The 22,893-nt window shown below is 33.4% G+C and overlaps 1 protein-coding gene across 5 annotated transcripts in view; it reads left to right on the forward strand.

The window, feature by feature from the left end:
* FER (FER tyrosine kinase) overlaps positions 1-22,893 on the forward strand; it is a 260,682-nt gene that overhangs the window by 86,466 nt on the left and 151,323 nt on the right. For 3 of the 5 annotated variants that reach the window (XM_027869209.1, XM_027869208.1, XM_027869211.1), the window contains 2 exons: positions 9,064-9,156; positions 15,490-15,537. In XM_027869209.1, the coding sequence (XP_027725010.1) occupies positions 9,064-9,156; positions 15,490-15,537 (141 nt within the window). The remainder of the gene's footprint in view (positions 1-9,063; positions 9,157-15,489; positions 15,538-22,893) is intronic. The other 2 variants (XM_027869210.1, XM_027869212.1) reach the window with 1 other exon arrangement.

Raw genomic sequence — 22,893 nt, forward strand, 5'->3', positions numbered from 1 at the left:
AGTTTCCTGCCATGTTTTATTTGAAATTTTTGGATCAATATTCATTAGGGATGCTGGCCTACAATTTTCCTTTCACATTTTTACTCTCCTTGGTTAATTGTAGATGTCTTATTTGTATCATAGAAGGAATTTGGTAGAACTCCTTTTGTTTCTATTTTTAAAAAACTTTATGTAATGTTTGAACTAATAGTGCTTGGTAGAATTCATCTGTTAATACAGATAGTCCCTGGGGTATTTTTTCTTTGTGAATTCATTTATGGCTTGTCCAATTTCTTTTTCTAAATTGGGTTATTTAAGTCCTCTATCTCCTGTTCTGTTAATATGGACATTTTATCTTTCTGTAAATATTCATCCTTTTCATTTAGATTGTCAGTTTTATTGGCATTGTGAGTGGATTGTGAGACATATATTTTCTATTTTGTTGCTCTAACCCTGCTTTTTGAGAGAACCATAATTCCTTTGTTGGTATTATGCACATAATTTATAAACTTTGCATTGATTTAAAATGTTTAAAGAATAAGTGATATATGGCTTATGTATAAGTCATATTATAGTCGTGTTTTTGAGGGAGAGGGGATTTTTCAAAGTAAATTCTTTTAACAGCTCTTCAAATTTTAAAAAACGCTTATACACATTTGAAGAAAAAAATATTGCAGGGCATTATATATACAGGGATTATATCATTTGCTTCATGAATTTAGCAATATATTCTATATTTTAATATATATATATAAAAGGAGAATTTTAACTTTGGAGACTTTCAGCACTCTCATGATTGTGGCCATATTCTACCTTAACATATTTTAGGACTTTACTAGTTCCTCGTAGTATCCTATGTTGTGTTATTGTAATCTGAAAATTGTTGAAGAAACTTACTGGTATGTGGCGCTAAATGCCAGAAGAGGGAAAAAAAAAAATCCTTGTGTTTTAAAAGTGAGATGTAATAATTATATAAATACCTTGCATGAAAATATTTTCCATTTTCAAAATGCTAATCAGATTTTAGCAACTGATTTTTCACATATGAGTAGAAAATGCTTTAGTTGACTTCTTCACTGCATTGAATTTTGAGTCAGAGGTTGGACTGGAATTCCGGTGCTACGATGTGAATGTCTATATAATCTTGAACATCACTTAACATCTCTGTACCTCCATTCTTCTCATATGTAAAATGATCAAGTTGGCCTATAAGACCTTTAAGATTCTTTATCATCTAAATCTGTCCATTAGTCAAAGCAGACACTGTGTTAGGTAATACAAACATATTGAATAAAATAATCATTACTGGCAAGGAGCTTCCAGTGTAATGAGGGAGACATAAATAGAAATATAGAAAGAATAAATACAAATAAATAGTAAATAATGAAATACCATGTAGTTTGAAAGTGAGAGAGCACTAGAGTTAGGGTGAATCAAGAAAGGCTCCATATAGAAGGTGCATCTTTAAAAGGGAGATCCAGTGATATGAATGTCAATAAGGAATGTATATATTCATTAGTAACAGTCATTGGAAAGTCACAGATGTAGGAGGATTGTCATGTTTGAGTGTTGTTAGAGAGTAAGTAAGTTTGACTGGATTGCAGGAGGTAGAATAATGTCTGAGACTGGAAAAGTAGGTTGAGTCCGGGTTATGAAGGGCTTTAAAAGGTAAACAAATGTTTATTTTTGATCCTGGAGGCGATAGGAAGCCAATGGAGTTGTTTGAGTAGGTTAATGACACGGTGAGGTCTTGGCTTACAGAAAATCACTTTGGCAACAGTACTTAGGATATTCTGGAGTGGGAGAGATTTCAGTTAGAGGCAATTTATTATTCCATGCCCTTGGACTTTTCGTTTTATTGGTAACATTGCAGATTTGAAGATTTGCATCATTGATGTGAAGCATTATTAGCGTTTATAAAGAAAACTTTACATTTAATTTTGTATCATGACTGTTTTTAGTTTAAATCTCAAAGATGAAACATTATAAAATTTCCCTTATGTATTAAGTATCTTCCATATTAATGCTGTATTGCTTATGCAGACTAAATTTAAAAAAATAATAAAATTTATACAGATATGTAGAAATTAGAAACCTACAATACATGTTATAAAACATGAATATAATGGGCCACAGGACACAACTAATCATTGTAGAGTTCCTCACAGTTTTACAGAATAGATAATGTAGTAGCATGTAAACAGGGTCTAAACTAGCATTGTTGAATTACGTGGCTTTATAATTCAATTACATGGGAAGGATGATAAATAACTATGAACAATGTCAGTCTGATATATCTGTACAAAAAAGTGGAGCATAAAACCAGTTTAAAGAAAACTTGGCTAGATTTCCAGCATTCAGCCTGAGGGCATTTAGTGGTGACAATGGAAAAAGGACTACAAACAGAAAAAAAAGTGTAAAGATTTGTAAGAAGTTCGTGTAACAAGCACTTTTCCCCATCAGAGACAGTGGAACTGTCACACTTGGACCTTAGCTAACATAGCACTAGTAGATATTCAGGAAAACATAATAAAATCACTCCCAAGTCATCTGTCTTATTTAATCCTCTAACAGACCCTTAATAGCATTAAAATTTTGAGAGGACACTTGTACACTTGTTCCTTTTCCTCCTAATAGAATGTAATAGCTTCATCCTTATATAGTCCTTTCCCATTTGTCTCATTTACCTTTATGTTTCTCTTTCCTCCTATGTTTGCATTTCAAAATTTCTACTTAGCCTCGTCTCTTTTTATCAGGAATGCTTAGAAGACCTCTATTTCATTACAAGTCTACTTTTCCTATTGTAGGATTATATTCGCTTGTACTGAGTAAATTATTCTTGGTTGCAAGCCTGTATTTTTGCCTTTTGGAATATCAATTTCAAGTTCTTAAATATTTTTGTGATTCTGACTATATCTCCTTGGTAGTTGAATTCTGGATGCTTGCAGGTTTTTTTTTTTTTTAAACTGGAAGCTGTGAATTATAACTATCATGTTCCTAAGAGTTTTCATATTTTTTTTTTCTTTTCAGGAAGTGACCAGTGAATTTTTCCTATTTTCACTTTTTCCTCTGGTCCTAATAGGTCTGGAACAGTTTTCATTCTTGATTTCTTGAAATATGGTATCTAGGCTCTTTTGGTTTGTTTGCAGCATTCATGTAATCTAACAATTCTTAGATTTTTTTTCCTTTTTCTTTTTTTTTGAGGTTATATTTTTAAAAATTTAGTAGTATTTTATTTTTTCAATTACATGCAAAGACAAATTTTTAGCATCCATTTTTTGAAAAGTTTTAGTTTCAAAATTTTCTCTTCCCCCTCAAATAGCTAGAAAGCAATTTGATATAGGTTATACATATGCATTAGATTTTTTTTTCTGTCCTTGACTTATTTCTCACTTCAATTGATTTACTTTTTCAGTCCCCCCCCCCACATTCTTTTGACTTTATTTTAATTTATTTTAATTTTGTTTTCTTTTTTGGGGTCCATTTTAATGAACAAAAGGTCTGTTACTTTGGTATGGTTTTGTACCTCTTATTCTAACCTGTTAATTCTTCCAAGTTATTCCTTTTGAACTCTCATTTCTTTTCCACCTGTTTCCTCTAGAGCTTTTATATAATTTATAACATTTCAAAATTTGCTTCATTTATTCCTGAAATTATAATTGACTTTGTGACCAAGCTGTGTTTTTCTTTGATGCTTTGCTTGTAAATGATTTGGAGTTCCCTTCTGGGTTTGTGTTTTGGGGGTCCCTGGTACTTATTGTTAATGTCTTTTCTTTGTTGGCTCATTTTTCCAACCATTTTTCATTCCAAATTGAGACTGTCTGCATAAGTCTGTGTGAACTCTTGGAGAGAATGTAGTCTTGTTGACTTCAACCAGTATTATTTGGGGTCTTGCTACTGCTTTCTCTGGGTTTTGAGTACTGTGTTTTTCTTGGGGATCCCTGGCATCATGATAGCTCTTTATCTTTTTTTTTTTAATTTACCTATTCTAATAGTCTTACTTCCTGAGTTAGGACTAAGCCAGGGTATGCTGGTAATTGTTAAACAGTGGGCTCTCTGAAAATTCAGGGCACACTTAATTTAATCTCCCATTTTCCACTTCACTTTGTTAAGTCTAGACAAGGAATAAAACAATAAATCATAACCTGATTTGGAGAGTTTACAGATTTCCAAAGTGTAAATGCTCACATTGAAAATTTAACAATTGACTCTCACAAGCAAGTTCAAGCTAGTACCATCATACAGCTGGGCAAGGTTCTGAACACTTCTAGCTGGATTCTTTGGACCTTACATAATATAGTTGATTCTCATTATTTGTACATTCCATATTTGTGAACTTGCTAAAATTTATTTGTAACCTGAAAATTAGTACTTGCTGTGCTTTTGCGGTTATCCATAGACAGGCACAATTCTTGAGGTCAGATAAAGTGATGCTCTGCCTAATTGTTTCAGCTCTCATACTCCAAACAAGTGTCCATTTTCCTGTCTATTTAGTTCCGAGTATTTGGTATTTTGGGGCTTTTTGTTGTAATTTCCCAGTTTAAAATGTGCCCTGAGTATAGTGCTGAAATGCTGTCTAGTGTTTCTAAGTGCATGAAGGCTATCATATGCCTTATGGAGAAATTATGTGTATTGGATAAGTTTCGTTCAGGCATGAGTTATAGGGCTATTGGTGATGAGTTTGGTGTTAATGACTCAACAATGGGATACGTCCAGAAAAAGGAAGAAGAAATTCATTGACCTGTATATGACGCCACTTTGGAAAGTGCTAAAGTAACTTCTATGGTATATGAGGAAGCTATGGGAAAGATGGAAAAATGGCTAAATTGTCAGATGCATGAGATGATTATTATTAAAAAAGCAGAGTGGACAGAATTGTTGTGAGGCTGAAAGCCAAAGAAATTTACTGTCCCATTACCCAGTGTCAGGACAATGTCAAACTAGCAGAGACTAGTACTGGCTGGCTCACAAGCTGTGTGGCATGAAAACTGTTAAACTTACAGTGAGGCAGGTTCTGCAGATCAGGAGGCTGTGGAAGAACCGAAAACATAGCTACTAAGTAACTGAGAGTTACACAGTAGCACATGACCAGTGGCATTGGTGCACAATAGCAAGGTGTCGTGATTTTGGAATGATTTGAAGCCAGAAGCTTTAGAGGCTATTTGCATTATATAGATTTATTTGCCAATGTCCTTATAAAACAAGCCAGTTTCACCAGTGTGAAAAACCTACTTTTTCATATTAACTATGGACTGTGTATTACTGAATTAGAGAGTTAAGGTAGTACAATAACAGTACAGTGGAGTTGGTTGTTTTCCTACATGCTCGAATAGGACCAAAATGACATCACTATATCAGGGTCAAGGTGCAGTGTGTCCAAGTGGCTGATCAGACCAGTAAGAGGTTGGAAGACTCGACCACAGCTCAGATACAAATATGAACATTTGGAGAGGAGATATCTCAATTTGTGCATCCTATGTTACTTTTGAGCTAATGCAATTCTGCTTTGCTCAAAGAGCACAGCGCTTTCTTCAGTGCAGGCATACCATGCTGGGTGGTCCTGTGCCAGTGTCTCCCATGTTTCACAATTGATTCCAGAGTTCTTCAGAGAGATCTTGAAAATGTCCTTGTACTGTTTCTTCTGACTTCCATGTGATGTTACCTTGTGCGAGTTCTCCATAAAATAGTCTTTGAGGCAAACTTATGTTTTGCATTCAAACAACATGGCCGGCCCATCGGAATGGAATTGTGCTGTCTGCAATAGAGTTTGAATTGTTGGCAGTTCAGCTTGAGAAAAGACCTCAGTATCTGGTGCCTTATCTTGCCAGATGATCTTCAAAATCCTCCTAAGACAATTCAGATGGAAGCAGTCCTAGCATGTTGCTGCCATACTGTCCAGGTTTCACAGGCATACAACAATGAGGTCAGCCCAGTGGCTCTGTAGGTCTTCAATTTGGTAGGCAGCCTAATACCTCTTCTCTCCCACGCTTTCCTTCAGAGCTTCCCAAACACTGAGCTAGCTCTCGCAATGTGTGCGTCAGCCTCAACATCTATGTGTACATCACTGGAAAGTATATTGCCAGGGTAAGTGAACTTACTTACAGCATTGAGAATTTCTCCATGTTGCTTCAAGAACAACAACCACAGATATTAAGTACTGACAGAAAGGTTTCTTTAAACAGAAACATACATGAAACAAATTTTTGTGTTATTGATTGATGAAAATGTTGTGACCAGAGGCTTGTAGGACTCTAATCCCCTATTTCCCTTAGGAGCAATGGTTAAGTATTCACAAATTCAGCATTCATGGTGACTTTATAGAACCATAACTATTTCGAATGATGAGAATTGATTATAATTAAAGAAGATAGGTGGTATAGTGGATAGAGTACTGGGTCTGGAGTCAGGAAGAACTGAGTTCAAATCTGGCTTCAGACACCTACTAGCAGTATCATCATGGGCAAGTCACTTAACCTCTTTCTGCCTCAGTTTCCTCACTGTCAAATGAGGATAATAACTATACCTACCTTGCAGGATTGTAAGGATCAAATGAGATAATAATTATGAAGTGCTTAGCATAGTGCCAGGCACATAGTAGGCACTATTTAAATGCTTATTTCCTTCCCTTCTGCTTCCACCTTTCCCTTTCACCTTCCCGTTTTGGTCTTATTTGGTATCCTGGTGGGTTACAGCTGTAGCCCTATTGCAATGTTCTGGCCCTGAAGTCTAGTTCAAAAATATACTCCCCTGAATTAGAGGGAGTGTGGCATGTTCTTTCTTTCCTCTAGTGATCTGGTTCTGAGATTCTGATCTCCTGGATTAGTGACAGCACTGAGGTCTCTGTGCCTGAGGGCTAATTGTTCAGTCTTCCCCTTGCAGTCAGCCCCGTTCTGGTTCACAGTGATTCTGGGATCGTTGCCCTGGTCATTTGCCAGGCAAATTAAGATTTCCATTTACAACATGATCTGAGGTTTTCTTCTACTTCACCATCTTGGATAGTTTGCTCTGAGATACACATATACACACTCATACACACACACAAACATTTTATTTATAAATATTCTTCACATGTAAAATGAGGGAATTGGATCTACATGATCTCTGAAAGTCTGTTCCAATGCTAAAATCTTGTCAGCAGGCAATCATGTTGTGAGACTTATGTGAAAACCAGGTTTATCACAGGAGAAATGAACATGCATGTGGAATCCAAACAGTTCAGAGTCCTTACAGAAGTTTGCATATTTGTGACTATACAACAGAAGGAGGAAAAAACAGGAAGGGGCGTGGCATGGGAGGGGAAAGGTGCAGCAAAGGTAGGAGAAAGGACAAAAACCTTCCTGAAGGGGAGGAGAAAGGTGGTGGCAAAGGCTGTATTCTTTTCCTTTGGGAAAAGACTATGACTATGACAATGAAGATGGGAGGATTCTCTTATCTGAGGACCCCACCTGCACAAGCATTTTTCCAGCCTGGCACAGACTGGCTGGTGCCTGTCTTGCTTCTCAAGGACACACAAGGAATTCAGCATGGGGTGCAAACAGCAAACTATGTCAGCTCCAAGTGGTGGTAGGGAACTTTTGTCCTCGACACATTCAGGGCCTCCCACATGCTATGGGTCCAGTGTTTCTGGAAAATTGGCGACTCAAAAAGACAAGTTCAAGGGACCCCTTAACAGCCTTTAACAATCGCATCATCTTAAAATATGTATGTTTTTTGGCATCCTGAAATTTATGCAAATAGAGGTTATGTGATTTTTTTTCTCCATTGAGAACCCCTTCCACCAAAGTAAACACATCTCTTTCAACCCTTGGTAGCTCTTGGAAGTTGAGTGAGGCACGTAGTCATTAAGTAACTTTTTTTAGCATTACCAGCTAGTAAGAGGTGAGATTTGAAATTTGGTCTAACACTACTACTCTGTTTATAATAACATACTTTTTCTAAATCAGAGGTTCTTAACCTGGGGTCTTTGAACTTGGATTATTTTTAATATTTTGATTACTGTTTTCAGTTTAATTTATTTCCTTTCCTTACTTATGGAATATTCTTAACATTTAAATAAATAGAAAACTTTGAAAGTCACTCAACAACAGAAAGATCACATTATCCATTTAGGGTATCACTAATACCTCAGGTGATTTGATTTCTAGAGAGCATAATAATGGACAATAAGATATGTGGGATTGTGCAATAGGGGAACAAATTCTTCATTTCTTTCTTTTAAAGTAAAACTTTATTGTTTTTTTTACATTACCAAAATTCTCCTACTACCCCTCCTTCAGAAAGTCTTCAAGTTATAAAACATCTAAATTAACAGAAGATCACATAGTGCTTTTTTATAATCCTTTTTCAGAAAAAGAAGTACAGCCAGCTATATAGGAATTGCCAAAGAACAGAGCTGTGGGTCCTGATAGATTCACAAGAGTATTCCGTCACACTCACAAAGACAATTAGAACTAACATTACACAAATTATTCTTGAAAAGTTAGAAAGAAAGCACTGTATTCTTAGATTCCTTTTATGAGACATAACCTCCTTAGTTTTCCATTTCTTTTGAAGTAGTTTCTTCATTTCTCTTAAAATATTGTCAGAATAAAGAATTGAAAAAGAGGGCCCAACATCTTTGCAGCTGTTTGGTTTTATGTAATATCATTGGTTTACTTTATTTTTGTCCTCCTTGTAAAGATCTGCTGGACTAGGGACATTTAAACATGGGACAAATCCTATTACTTTTATGTTCCATTACTAGTCTTCCTTTCCTTTTTCTTTCTGTCTTTTCATTTAGGCACCAAGCCTAAATTTGCTTCTTTGTAACTTCTACTCATTGCTTCCATTATCCTAAGGGTATTCCATACAACCACAAGATCTCCCTTCCCCTAACCCTTAGCCCTCAAATTAATTACTTCAGTTAATAATTTCAATCCCCAAAGTGAAAATTAGTTTGGAAAAATCTTGGTTTTGAATATTTGGGGAATTTAATGTCTATCATCATGGACTTTTCTTTTCCTAACTTAGAATTTAAGGATCTTATAACAATATTCTTATGAAGATTTATCTGTACTGACAACTTTTTTTCTTCTTCCAAATTAGGAGAGGAAGGAGAAGTTATCTAAATTCGAGTCACTTCGTCACTCCATTGCTGGAATGATTCGATCTCCCAAATCTATGTTGGGCTCTTCATCCGTAAGTAGGATTAATTATTCTGTGCTTTTGTAAATCTTCCTTTTATTCTAGAAGTAGGATATGATTTTCCATTTTGTTATACCTCAGTCATCAGGGGAGAATTTGATTGAAAATATGTAATTTGTAAACTATACCCAAAGAGAGACTCTTTGCTTGAAAGGTATATAAGGGCCTAATTTGACCAATAGTAGGATCAATTTTGTTACATGTTAAATCACTTTACAATGGGAATTATTACTTGACAAAGTATTCATCTACCTATGTATTAGCAGTTTTTAATGTTGTTTCAGTTACAAAAGTACATGATGCTTTATTGATATATAAATTTATCATATAAATATAGCTAGCAGAAAGGTGTCCGAAACAAGTTGCCTTATTTGCAATCGTTCATTGACTAAGGGAATTAGGGAATGTTCTTATCCCATGCCATATTTTTTTAAACTATTTTTTGTTTATTTTCTAATTCTAAGAAACCAATTACTCATTTCAACTATCCACAATGAAGCTTTAATATGGTTTCTTTTGGGTTGTTGATCAAATATGCATACAGTGTACAACACAAATTAATTACTATTCTTTTGAAAAAACTTTTGGTTGTATTTCTGTAATTTTCTGACTATTAAAGAGCATTATAAGTATATGTTAGTATGCACATATACGATTAGGGGTCATATATACATATATTAAAAAGTTTGCATTTTAGGGAAATAAGATCATATTTATAAAAATCAGAAATTAGACTGCTTCCTAGCTTTCTAGACTAATAGCACAACTACCTTTTGAATTCACTCCATGTATATAGTAGTATCTGTCCCAGAGAAGCAACTGAGTAGTTTTTTGCTGCATGTATCAGATAAATCCTGTCATATCAAAGAATGACAAAACCCCACTGAAAAGATTACCAAACCTTGAATTATGTACTGTTGCTTACTTTATTTTTATTTTTTCCTGTTGCAACATAATTTTTAAAAGTACTGTTTCAAATTATTTGAGAACCATTTAAGAAATGTAAATGATACATATGAGTTTTTTTGTTTGATGTTTAATTTAGTAAAATAATTGGTTCAGATGGCTACTAGTTAAAAGGAAAAAGAAAAAAATTCTTCAATGTATTTTAGCTTTTATTGCTAGTAGTATTCCAATAAAAGGAATCATTTTTGTGGGAACTAAAAGGTAGGGGTGAACTGAATGGTAGCTATCTTGCATGGCATTGGGGGGAAAAACAGTTACTTTCAAACAAAAACAATTACTAGGAATGGGACAGGAGTCCTCCCACTGATTTCTTCCTGGAAGTATGGAAATCCTGCTTTCCCATTGCAAATGACAACTCATTTGTTACTACATTTCTAGGGAGTTGTCTTGGGACTTTGAGAGGTAAATGCTTGCCTGAGTTCACATAGCTGGGAGTCAGAAATTTGAACCTATGCCATTCTTACTTCAAGACCAGCATTGTATTCCATATATCACACAGACATTCTTGCAAAAATTATTCTTCAGGAAATGTCTACCAAAATTCATATCCTTTTCTTGCTTTTCAGAATAGCAATTTCACTATGAAGCCATAGATCCTTTTGGACTTAGCAATTAGTAAGAGTCCATTTGTAACTTAGTTTTACAATGATTTGATTTTCCAAAGCCAGGAGTACGGAAAGCTGATTCAAGAATTTGAGAACTTTTTGTAAATATGAAATAAATCATACACTTATAAATGATTTTTTGGGAAAGGAAAAATTATTTTGTTCAAGATACAATATAAATAGTCTTTGGGATTCAAAGAAGTAATGATAAAAATGCAAAAGAAGAAATAGTGAAATATAAAAAACCCTCTCCCTCAATATTTTAATGTGAAAATTAACTAATAAAAAGTCTTGATGTTTTTTCATAACATTAACTCACTTTCTACTTCACTTCATGGGTTGAAAACCTGTGTCAGGGGCTAGTAGCAGTTTATATTAGGGTAATAGGAAAAATGCCTATTATTTTGCTTTATGAATAGTCCTTCTTACAATGCCTAATTTACTCACCTAAACCTAAAATAGTCAACATTGTTGATAAATTCAAACCCAGAGATATGAATCTGAGTTTTTATTTCAGCCTTCTAAGGGAATGAATGCCCTTAAAAGTGTACAAGGGTAGGAGAAAACAAAATTCCTCTTTGAGAAAATGGAGCTAATTCCTACTTTTGCAATTTTCCTATGGCCAGAGGTTATTGGAGGTTACATGTGCCCAATACCTTTTCCTGAGACTTTAGTAAGTCACATTTCTTTGAAGTAAAAACAGATGTTTTGAAGCTGATATAGGCTTTTGAAACTAACTCAGGACCTAATGTGATAGAACCAGGTCAATAATTCGAATTCCATACAGGAACAAAAAAGTGGTAGAAAGAGTGAGCTTTTTCTCATTGCTCCACTAGGTAGTAGTGTATACAGTAGTGGGCAGTTAGTCAGTGAACATTTATTAAGTACCTACTGTGTGCCAGGCACTGTTCTACATGCTGGGGATACTAATATGAAAAAGAGACAGTCCCAGTCCTCAAGGAGCTTGCTATCTAATGGGGGAACACAACATTGAAAAGGAAACTGAAAAAGATACCAGGCATCTGTGGCACCATGGAGAAATCTACAAGTATGCAGCCAGTGGGAAATGTGAAGGGATGGCTGACCTGGGGGCCCTCCTTAAACAGAAATTTTGAGAGGTGTTCTTGGCTCAATCTTCCAATCAGAGGTGTCCCAGGGGAAGAGGATACTAAGTAGGTGTGAGTATCATGTCTGATTTCAATCTTGCAGGATCATGAGGTTCTTGGGGATGTGATGAAGTCCAAAGGAGGGTAGCTGAGAGGGAGTTGAAGGACAAACGGGAAAATCAAAGTGTTCATTATGTCAATAATATACTGAGTTACATTCTTATGTAGTATATATCATGCCTTTTATTTGCAGTGTCAGTGAGTTAATGTTATAAAAACATAACTTTTTAATCTCTTAACATTTCACCCCAACCATGTTTCTTAAAGTAATCTTTAGCATATACATTGACAATCGTTTAAGCAAAATTCAGTTTTTAGGAATTGCCTTTACCTTAATTTGATTGAATTGCATTCTTCAAAAATCATACATACTACTAAAATATCCATTTCCCTCTAGTAAGTTTCCCATTTTTATTTTAAGTCCTCAAAGTCTCTATTAGGCATAAAACGTATTTCTTAAAAAGAAAAGAGTTCTTATGCATCTGAGAATTTTAACAAGTGATATCCCTCTAGCAGATGAAGACCCTCTGTTCTTAGATCATTTAAATGCCCAAAGGTTTTCAATTCACTGATACATTTAGTGAGCTTCTGAAGTAAAATAATAGAGGCTATGTGTGTTCCTTGTAAGCTTATGACACAATCAACTAGTGAATTGAAATATTTCTCTTAAGAATTAAGTATACCTAGAGAAGCCCTACTTATGTGCTTATAAATACACTACTTCAGTCTGGTGTCAGAGGTTTTCTGACTGATCAAATGAGATTATCTGTAGAACTTGCCTTGTAAACCATAAAACACTGTATAGGGGCAGCTAGGTGGTGCAGTAGATAGAGCATCGGCTGTGAAGTCAGGAAGACCTGAGTTCAAATGCGGCCTCAGACCAAACACTTGACACCTACTAGCTGTGTGACCCTGGGCAAGTCACTTAACCCCAATTGCCTAAAAAAAGAAAAAAAAAAGTAAAACACTGTATAAATGTTAGCTGTCATAGTTGTCTTTATTATGACTATCATTATTATAATTATTAGTATTATTAACTAAAGCCATGTAATTTTGATTTAAGTCTGCATTTTTAGTGGTGTTAGGCATAATGACTTCATTCATCTTACCACAATATCCCCTCCCCCAAAAGTCTATCATTTTAATACCAATTTGTTAAATAATAAAGATTAGCATTTATAAAGTTGCTTAGATTATTTGTAAACTTTTTTCTGCTTAAGAATAATATACAAAAAGGTATTCTAAATCATTTGAGAGCTATGTAAAAAAGGTATATAAGATCTTATAAAATAAAATTTTTTTAAAGAAAATAAGATGACCTTTTTCTGACAATTGGTTGCATAAATTTAAACATTTTTCATTACTACAACAACCTGGAGTCTCTCTTTTTTCCCTCCCTCTCTCTCCCAATCTCTCTCTCCCTCTCTGTGTTTCCTTCCCCCCTTTTCTCTCTCTCTTTTCTTTCTCTCTCTCTCTCTCTCTCTCTCACACACACACACACACACGTATTAAGGCGAAACTTTAAGTCAAGTAAAATTTTTGGAGAAAACTTAAAGCAAGTAAAATGAAGAACCTAAAATAATTTTAGCAGTGCCCATGTGTCATTTCTTTGAAAATAGTGTAGTGTGATGGGATCATGGATTAGAAATCATTTGATTTAAACACTGATAAATCATTTTCAGATTTGAAAGAAAGAAATAATAGGAGGAATAGAATAATATAAGAAAAGTTTAAGCTGAAGCTTTTTGTATGGACATAATACTGATGTCCATTCAGTGGAAAAATACTGCAAAATTCCCTTATTTTGTAATATTTCCTTAAGATAAATTCCAGTCTTATGAAACAAAAGAAAATATGAGTATTTATGAGCCTTATAGATCTTGCTACATATATTTGATTGAAAAAATTCTCTGGGAGATTATACCAGAATAGAAAAAAGAGTCAGATGACTTATACTTTTAATGATTTTATTCACTATTAAGATATCCCATGAGTAAGCTATGAAAGACACTCTTACTAAATATTTTCTATTGAGATTTTACCACTTACTAATTAGTTTAAATTAGGACTAATCTACCCCTCAAGACTCAAAGAAAATTATGAAATTTTCTTTTTGTGTTGTTTTCCATGCAAAGCACATCATCAATAATTTACAGTTATTGATAAAAAAGAGGTAGAGGAACATCAAAAAAAGATGGGCACACGTTTTATAAGAAGATTTTTCTGGAAGGGTTTTTTAAGACATTTATCATCTTCACGAGATTCTGAAAGATGATTACCCTAATTTGCCTATATATAAATAAGAGCTTAATCAGTAAAAATGGTGAGCATGTTTTGCAAGAAGCCTTTTGCTACATTAATAAAAAGGGTAGATAGAATTTAAAAAGTTTGCAAGGCAGATTTTCACAGTCTATAAAGAAACTTGCATTGAACTATCAAAATGGGGTGGAAAATTTAGATATATTTTCAAGTAAAAATGTTTTTATGAATATTTTGTGCCCCTGAATTATCTGGGTAATTTCCTCAGGATCTAAATTCATCTGTCCACCAGTGGAACTAGAATCCGAACCTGACTTTAAAAGCATTGTGAAACTTAATACTTAGATTAATTTCATAGCGAGAGATTAAAGAATTTAAGGTTAAATAAATTATAAATTATATTTGTCTATGAACAGTTAACACTTATTTTTGTGATAGGTTGGTCCTTTATAAATGGTTATATGTTGTACAGACATCTTTTTAAGAAGTACCAAGTGTGCCAAAATACTATGATTCAATTACTAGGCCTCAGGAAACCTAGACAAGGCCCCACAAACCTAATTTTTCAAAGAGCACTCCTTTGAGGTTAAAGCAGAAACCAGTTAATAAGCATCCTCTGAAGACAGCATTTAGAGTTTATTTCAAGCAGATTGCATTAAAATCACACTGTATTTAATAAAATCTGTTTCCAAATATGTGACATAATACACTCTCGCATTATTTAAATAGACATTTTGTTGTTTACAGTGATTTTTTGGTAATAAATTATTGATTGGCTTACTTGTTACATTTTATGTAGAACTCCTACTCCATCTTTTTACAGATGAGGAAATTGAGACCCAGAAAGGTGAAGTGATTTGCCTCATAATGCCAATTGGCCCTTGGTTTATGAGGTATATTCTAAATGCTGAGTTGGGAGTGCTGTTTGAAGAATGCTTTAATGAGCTTATGTTTTTGACAAAACTGACATATGCACTTTAGACACTAGAAAAGTACTTAGACAACCAATGAGATAATATATTATAATTAATACTTTTATTCATTTTACACTTGATTGACATGAATGTTATTCACCTTAGGTTTTTATTGCTTCACAATTTAATATAAAAATGTAGAGAAAAGAAAAGTATGTTTTTCTGCTATGAAGCATAGTAATCTCTTAAGATATTTTTTGTCTATTTTTATGAATGGCAATTTGGACATTTGTTTATATTATATATTGATATTTTGCATATAATATTTGCAGTATTATAGTATTTAGTTTCCACACTTAGTATAGGGAAATGGAGTTATTATTTTGCATAACATAAGAAACCTCTTGTATTTTTTAGTGCGCTCCATCGAAAGTAGCAGAGAAACCTTGTACTTCCTCTAAAAAGGCATGTTATTAAGCCCAGGTTAACTATTATGTATTTTTTTAAAATGTTAGCTATCTTTTATTATTCTTAAGGTCTTTATTTACACTTTTTGCCTAGGCTCTAAGATCCAAAGAATAAGAAACAAGGGAGGATAAAAAGTTAAGTTTCTTGTGTCATATGAATCACTGCCATATCCAATATTTTCTTGTGTAACCATCCTTAGAAAAAGTTGACCTAGTTTTTACACTGTCAGAAGCAAGTTTTATTTTATTAGTGATATAACCGATATTCAAGTTTATCATGATAAACAAAGGATGGCTAACAAGATATATCTCATTTTGAGGGAGCAGATTTGTCTTTTTCTTATCCTGGCTGGATCTTAAAAATAAGTGACAGAGATCTCTTCAGATTGATAATGCTCTGGTTAGGAAATCCCAAATTTCTCCTGCCGAGAAAGAATGCTATACTGACTCATTGTAGTTCAAGAGTATTGTAAGAAATAGACTTGGGTGCAATTAATTGAATTATAAGTGATTTCTTTCCCCAAAGTGGTAAATTTTAACATTTATTTTGCCACATTTTTAGACTTTGTTGTTATAGGGTAGCAAAAAATGTTTAAGAGGAGAGATATGTTGTATATGAGAAGAAAGGTAGATATAGAAGAAGAGATACTACAATGGTAGGAGAGTAAAGAAGAGAAAGAAAAGACAGGTGTGGCAAGTGTAGTTGAAATAATAACATGGGAATCAGAAAAGAAAGTGGAGGAAAAATGCTAAGAATTAAGGAACAAAGATAGATGAATAAGGGAAGAAAAGAAGTCAGAAAAAAGAGAAGACACAGGAAAACAGAAGATGTGCTGGCAGCAGAAGTATTAGACAAGAAATGAAAGGTAAAGAAAATATATTTCTCTAGAGAGTGTCTCATCACACAAGAATACTGCAGGACAGGCAACCAAAGAAATGTGAAGTTGCCTAATGTAAGGTAATTTATGTTTTTAACCTAGTCATGTTTCATCTTGCCTTTTTTTTAAGTTTATAAGAAGATTCCCCAGATTAGAATATTTTATTGTATTTGAATTTTGCTTCCTAACATAGAGTAAATAGTGTTTATATTATGAATAAAGACTAAAAGAGAAGGTAATGACTGCAACAAGCAGGAGCATTTGGCGACAGATAAATAAAAGTTCAATTAATATTTGTCGCACATAATAATTTTTTAACTTAAAGACTTCCACTTTCATTTCCTATACTCATATAGGAAATATTAATTTCTCATACTAGTGAACTACCTGATAAGCACTAATTAAGAAAACAGAGCTAGTTGACAATAGGAATATAAATAGATCTTTTAATTATTTTCTAATTGTTGTCCCTATTCAAGGACATTTTGTTTAGAAGGATTCTGATAGCTATACAGTTTGCCTATATTTTCTAATTTTTACTGTGTCTAAAATTGGATCATTTAAAAATTTTAGGTCCATATTCTTATTTTTCATATTTTAGGGGAGAATATTGCTACTCAGAGTTTCATAACTTATTTGATATTTTAGTTTCATAACTTACACATATAATTATTAAATTTGGTTTTGCAATATTATCACCTTTCTAAATTGATTTGTTTTCTTTTCCTTAAATATAATTTTGGCTTCATGAGTCACATTCCTATTCCTCAACCTTCACATTCCTAGAGTTCCAGCACCATTTTATATCTGATTACCCAGTCCTTCCAAGTCCTTCCTAAGAATTCTATGTGACATTAATTTTTAAAAGTAAAGTGATTTTTTTTCTATTTTAGAATTTCATGACATGCCAAGAAATAGTTGATCCAATGTTAGATCTAAATAAAGAAATGAAAAATAATGATTATTTAAGTAAGCTTTGAAATTTGATTCTTTGGTAGAATTACACAGGGAATTTTACTTGAATTCTTTTCCATATTCTATAAAATTTGAATCCTTATTTTCAAAATGTTTAACTTTAAAAGAGTACTTACCTTTTCTATTAAACTGTGATAAAGACTGATTTCTTTATTACATTTTTGGTGATTCATCAGAATTTTTTAGAATAGATAATGTACCTCTTTATCACACTTCTTTTGCTCCTTGCATTGGCTACCCAGCCTATCCCCCAAATAGAAAGTTGGTTGCTCTTCAGTTGTACTTCCCATATATTCTCTGGTGTGAACCAGACTCTTTAGTTGCCTGCTTTATACTGCCTTGTCTTGTGACAATTAGCCTTAGTAAGAAAATGACCATTCAGAAGACCAGACTACTAGAAGAGAAAAACTTTTTTTAAAGTATAAACATGAAATTTTTTTCTATGACATTAGCAAAGTGTCAGCTACTTTGCCCAAAATAATTTTCCAACTTATGTATGTGATAATAAACATTTGGGCACTTTGTGGACATTCTAAGAGCCCTTAGGACTAAGGATGCTGAATAATATTTTTTTATACATGCTAAATGCTATTATAACCAACCTCAAAATATATAGGATTCTATTGAAGTGAATATTGCCAAAAATTCTCTTTCCAGGATGGTCATAGAGAAGCAAATTTGAGTTGGTCAGGGATGAAGATAGAACCCCTCTCCTTTGTGTAAATCCACATAAACTTCAGCCCAGGATGCACAACACCTTTGTGCCTTTAGCTTTAGCGAGGAAAGAGGCTAATTTATTGGGATGATGGCCACTTAGTCTTCCTTCCCAGCAAAAACTAATTAGCGAAACAAGTGAGTATATGTTCCCAAAGTGATAGAAGTAAAATTTATTTGCTATATATAACAAGCAAGAATCTTAGAGTTGGAAGTGAATTTAGAGGTCATCTAATCAAACTTCCTTCCTAGTTTAGGAATACTCCCTATGGTGGAAAACTCATTAATTTTGTTTTTGAGTAGTTCTGGGAGAAAATCCTTCCATACCAGAAGTTTAAATCTGTTGTTGTTCTACCATATAGTTCAATGGAAAGAACCCTGAATATGGATTCAGAAGACCTTGGTTAACGACTCTGGGCTCAGGCTTACTATCTGTGTGACCTTGGACAAGTTGTTTGGCCTCTCTAGACCTCATTTTCCTCATCTGTAAAATGAGGGTGTTGGAGTAGATGCCCTTAGATCCCTTCCTGCTCTAAATCTATGATCCTTTGACCTAGTTGTCCTACTTCTGCCCTTTAGAGGGAGAGAGAATAAGTTTCATTTCTTTTTCAGGTAGAAGCACTTGAAATATTTGAGTATAGCAGTGGAATTCCCTCTAAATCTTTCCTTCTCCTGTGGAACAGCCCAATTTCCTTTAGCCATTAACCATCATTTAGGACCTCTTAACATCCTGGCCATCTTTTTTTGAATATATTACAATTTGTCCTTGCTCCTCTTAAAATAAGGTAGGAAGATCCTTGTCTTAGAAGAAAATTTTATAACAGCCCTGATTAAAGAAGCAACAATTTAAGCAAACTCTGAAATTGCTGTTAGGTGTCAAATCACTACCAGGTATCATAGTCAGCTCGCTCATTCAGTGTGTCTAGCTGCTGTTTAGAATTCCTTATACTATCTTCTCTGCAGGCTAAGGATCATAGGTTTTAGAGAAAGAACAGATCTTAGAGATCATCTAGATTTACCACCGCTGCCCTTACATTTTAAAGATAAGGATTTAGATGAGGTGACATGCCTAATGTTACAGAGATAGTAAGTAGCAGAATGAGACTTTGAACACAGGTACTCTGAGAGAAAACCTGTGTTCTTTCCATTATGCCATACTACTCCATACCCATACTAGAATATGATTAGAAAGGCAAAGGCAAATAAATGTCTGAGCCTAGGACATTACTGCTTATGTTGATTTCTTTTTTTATGACATTTTTCATAGGAACATAGATTTAGAGCTGGAAGGGACCTTAGAGGTCATGTAGACCAGCCCCCTCATTTTACAGGTAAGGAAACTGAGGCCAAGAGAGGTTAAGTGCCTTGCCTAGTGTTGCCACAAGTAGTATGTAGAAGAATCAGAAATCAAACTCATAACTTCTGACTCCAAGTCCAGTGCTCTTTCCACTGCACCACATTGCATTCATTTGCCAAAGAAAGGGAGAAAGTTACACTGAATTGTTTTAGTAATTTTTATTGACCAGATTCTTCCAAAATCTATTGTAATGAATCATTGGCTGAGCTTAGAATCTTTTCATTTTAGTTACCTTTATAAAAAAATATTATTTTTAATGGGATCTGACATAATTAAAACTTGAGGGAAAAGTAACATTTAATCATTTTGGAAAACCCACCCCTTTAGAATTCTGAACTTTATATCACTTACAAGTTATTCAGTTATTAATATATTTATTGTATTCCGATTTGTAAAACTTTTCAGTGTTCCATCCTTTTCTCAGCAGTTGGTTGTTCCTTAAAAACATATTCTTTGGATACATTTTAAAAAATAATGTGTTTATCAAAGTTTATATTAGAATAGAAAGACTTTTATAACCAATTTTCCATTTTAAAATGTACTTGAATATATTAACAAACTGAGGCATTAAAGGACAACCAAGAGGACAGAGTAAACATTAATTAATACAATGTAACAGGAAAAGTAAATGGGAATAAATGTACAAGTTAGCATGATGTAGAAAGAAGGAATGATTGACCAGTTACATTTTATTCATTAAAATTATATATAAGTGTTTGCAAAAAACCTTGAGTTGGATTTGCATTTAATATTGTTTATCATTATTTTTCAAATTGAAGAATTTGGTTTAAATGAAAAAATATAGAAATATCATTCATTTAAAAGAAGGTAATTAAAGTAATTAGCAGTTTCTTTTTGTTCATTAACAATAAAAGTCTTAAAATTCTTCATCATTTTTAAAGGAAAATTAGTGAAGTTCAGATGGGTAATTTGTTTCACTTGAAAGAATCTTATAATATATAATGAACTACAAAATCAAGTTAGAGAAGGATATTAAAGGCTCAGTTGAATCCTTTAATGTTTAGAGATATAAATCTAATTAAAAGGAATTATGAATGAATAATTAGTAGTGTTCTAGTATTTTTTTCCTGTTAAAATGACAAGACTTCTCAATATCTAGCCGTATATATGCTCAGTAAATATTATTTAAAGGGTAGATAGCACAAAACTAAGGTTTCCTGTGGGGGCCTTATTGGACATAGTTCTTAGGCTTTTTAAAAACCATGTGCCTTTTCCATGTGGTAGAAATGGCTCAAACCATTAGTTTAAGTCTACCAGTGACTAGATTTATAACTTTTTTGATACCCTTATTAAAGGCCAAATAGATAAATATTATGTCAGAAGAACTTTGTGGAAACTCTGAGCTATATTTCTATACTTAAAACATTTTGTGCAGAGGTGGGGAACCAAAGATTTTATAAACTTATAGTGTGGTTTCAAGTGCATTTTCTATAATATACTATATTGAATATTGCTGTAATAGCTGAATATAAGTTTTGTTGCACTTTTCATTTCAAATGGAAAATGTTGATCCCTTGGGAGGTTGATTTTAGGTATCAGAAATGGTGCAGTGCATAATCTGTATCAAATTGTCTTGCCTCTTCAAGGTGGGGGGGAGGAGGGAATTTGTAACTCAAAATTAAAAATAAACTGTTAAAATTGTTTTTACATGTCATTGATAAAAAGGTAATTTTTAAAAAAAAAAAAGAAGTGGTGCAAAGACTGCAGGCAGGCTTAACTAAATTCCTGTACTATAAAGATAATATGTTTATTTAGCTACACTGTAAAGTTTAAAAATAATTTTCACCTCCATTATATCATTTTATTTTAGTAAGAAGTTTTTGAGGAAATGATTTTATGAGGAAATAGGTGTTATTCCTATTTTACAGGTGAGGAAACTGAGTTTCGGACAGGCCAATTAACTTGCCTGAGATTAACTTGAAATAATTTTCAAAGCAGGGTCTTGAACCCAAGTTTTCTCATTCAGTGCTCTTTCCACTATACTGTGCTGTCTTTTAGGCATAGTTTTGCCTAGAGATCCTATTTTTAAAATTTTTAAGTCTCCATGATGCGCCTCAATTTTGCATTAACAAAGATAATTTAAATTAGCTTTACCTTTCACTTATTAGATATATTATATAATTTAATTGTATATTAATCATATAATTATATTAATTACACATTATAATTGATGGAGATTTATTCTCTATGCATTAGACATATAGCTGTCCTAAGGCCCCAAAAATGTTACACTAAGGTGTCTCATTCACACTTGGAATGTTTTTTGGGAAAAAAATGGCTATGTGTATGGGAAAGGGGTCAGGTTATGGAGGGTGGAGGAGAAGGATGAGAAGTTCAATCTGAACCATTTCATCTATGTCAGTAACTTCAAAATGTCAAAATTCATTTACTCATGCAAACCTACAAATTCTCTCCAATAGCTTTTGAGAGTTGTTATGGGATACTGAGAGGTTAAATGATTTGTGTTTAGTCACATGTAGGTATATATGGAGCTGAAAAGCTTTTCACATATGTGAATATATGTAAATAAGGATAGGGCATAGATACCAATCCATGATTTCAGTGATATAGGGAACGCTTAAATGAGGAAATTACCTCTACTGATCTAGGTAGGCACTTTCTCGCAACTTAGTATTACGCCTGGAACAACGAGAGTTGTTAAGTGACTTTCCTGGAATTACACAACCAGTATGTGTTAAAGGTGGATTAATCCTGGACTTCCTGACTTCAAGGCTAGGTCTCTGTTTACTGTGACATATTCCTTCAATTAACTATATGAAAGTTTTAAATCCTTTCACAGTGTGTGAGAAAATGTAAGATTCCATTTACCAGAAATTAGAGATACATCAAGAAAGTGGTATCAACCCTTGGCTATCTTAATATCTTAGTATCTTTATAAGATCGGAGACATTTAACTTTTTTTAGTTAGGGTCCTGTCTTCCAGGCATTGATCACAATTTCTGAAGCTTTGCATAATATAAACCACTGAGGTTTTTCATGTACAAGATTTTTTTTTCTGGTTTTATTCAGTAGTTTCATAAGAATGGAAACAAACAAATTGCAGAGTTGGCAATAGAGGAAATCTTGATAGAGATGGAAGTAGTGGTGAATCCATGACAAGACACAGGAATGATAACTCTAAAAGCAGTAATAGATAAAGCCTGGGATTTGCAGTTGGCACGAAAACTTGACCTTGGAATATATAGATAATAGACAATATAATAAATTGAATTGACTATGTAAAATAATTAATACAACTTTATTTACAAGTAAACATGAAGTGTGTATTATGATGAATATCTTTGCTATTCCTTTTTCTATTTACAAGTTAGGAATCTAATTTTGTAATTTGTAGTATCAACTGAACAAAACCAGTTCTAATGATATTATTCTTCCATATACTTTTTGA

Source organism: Vombatus ursinus, unplaced genomic scaffold (genome assembly GCF_900497805.2).
Source record: "Vombatus ursinus unplaced genomic scaffold, bare-nosed wombat genome assembly UNPS02014792.1, whole genome shotgun sequence".
Taxonomy (NCBI): Eukaryota; Metazoa; Chordata; class Mammalia; order Diprotodontia; family Vombatidae; genus Vombatus; species Vombatus ursinus.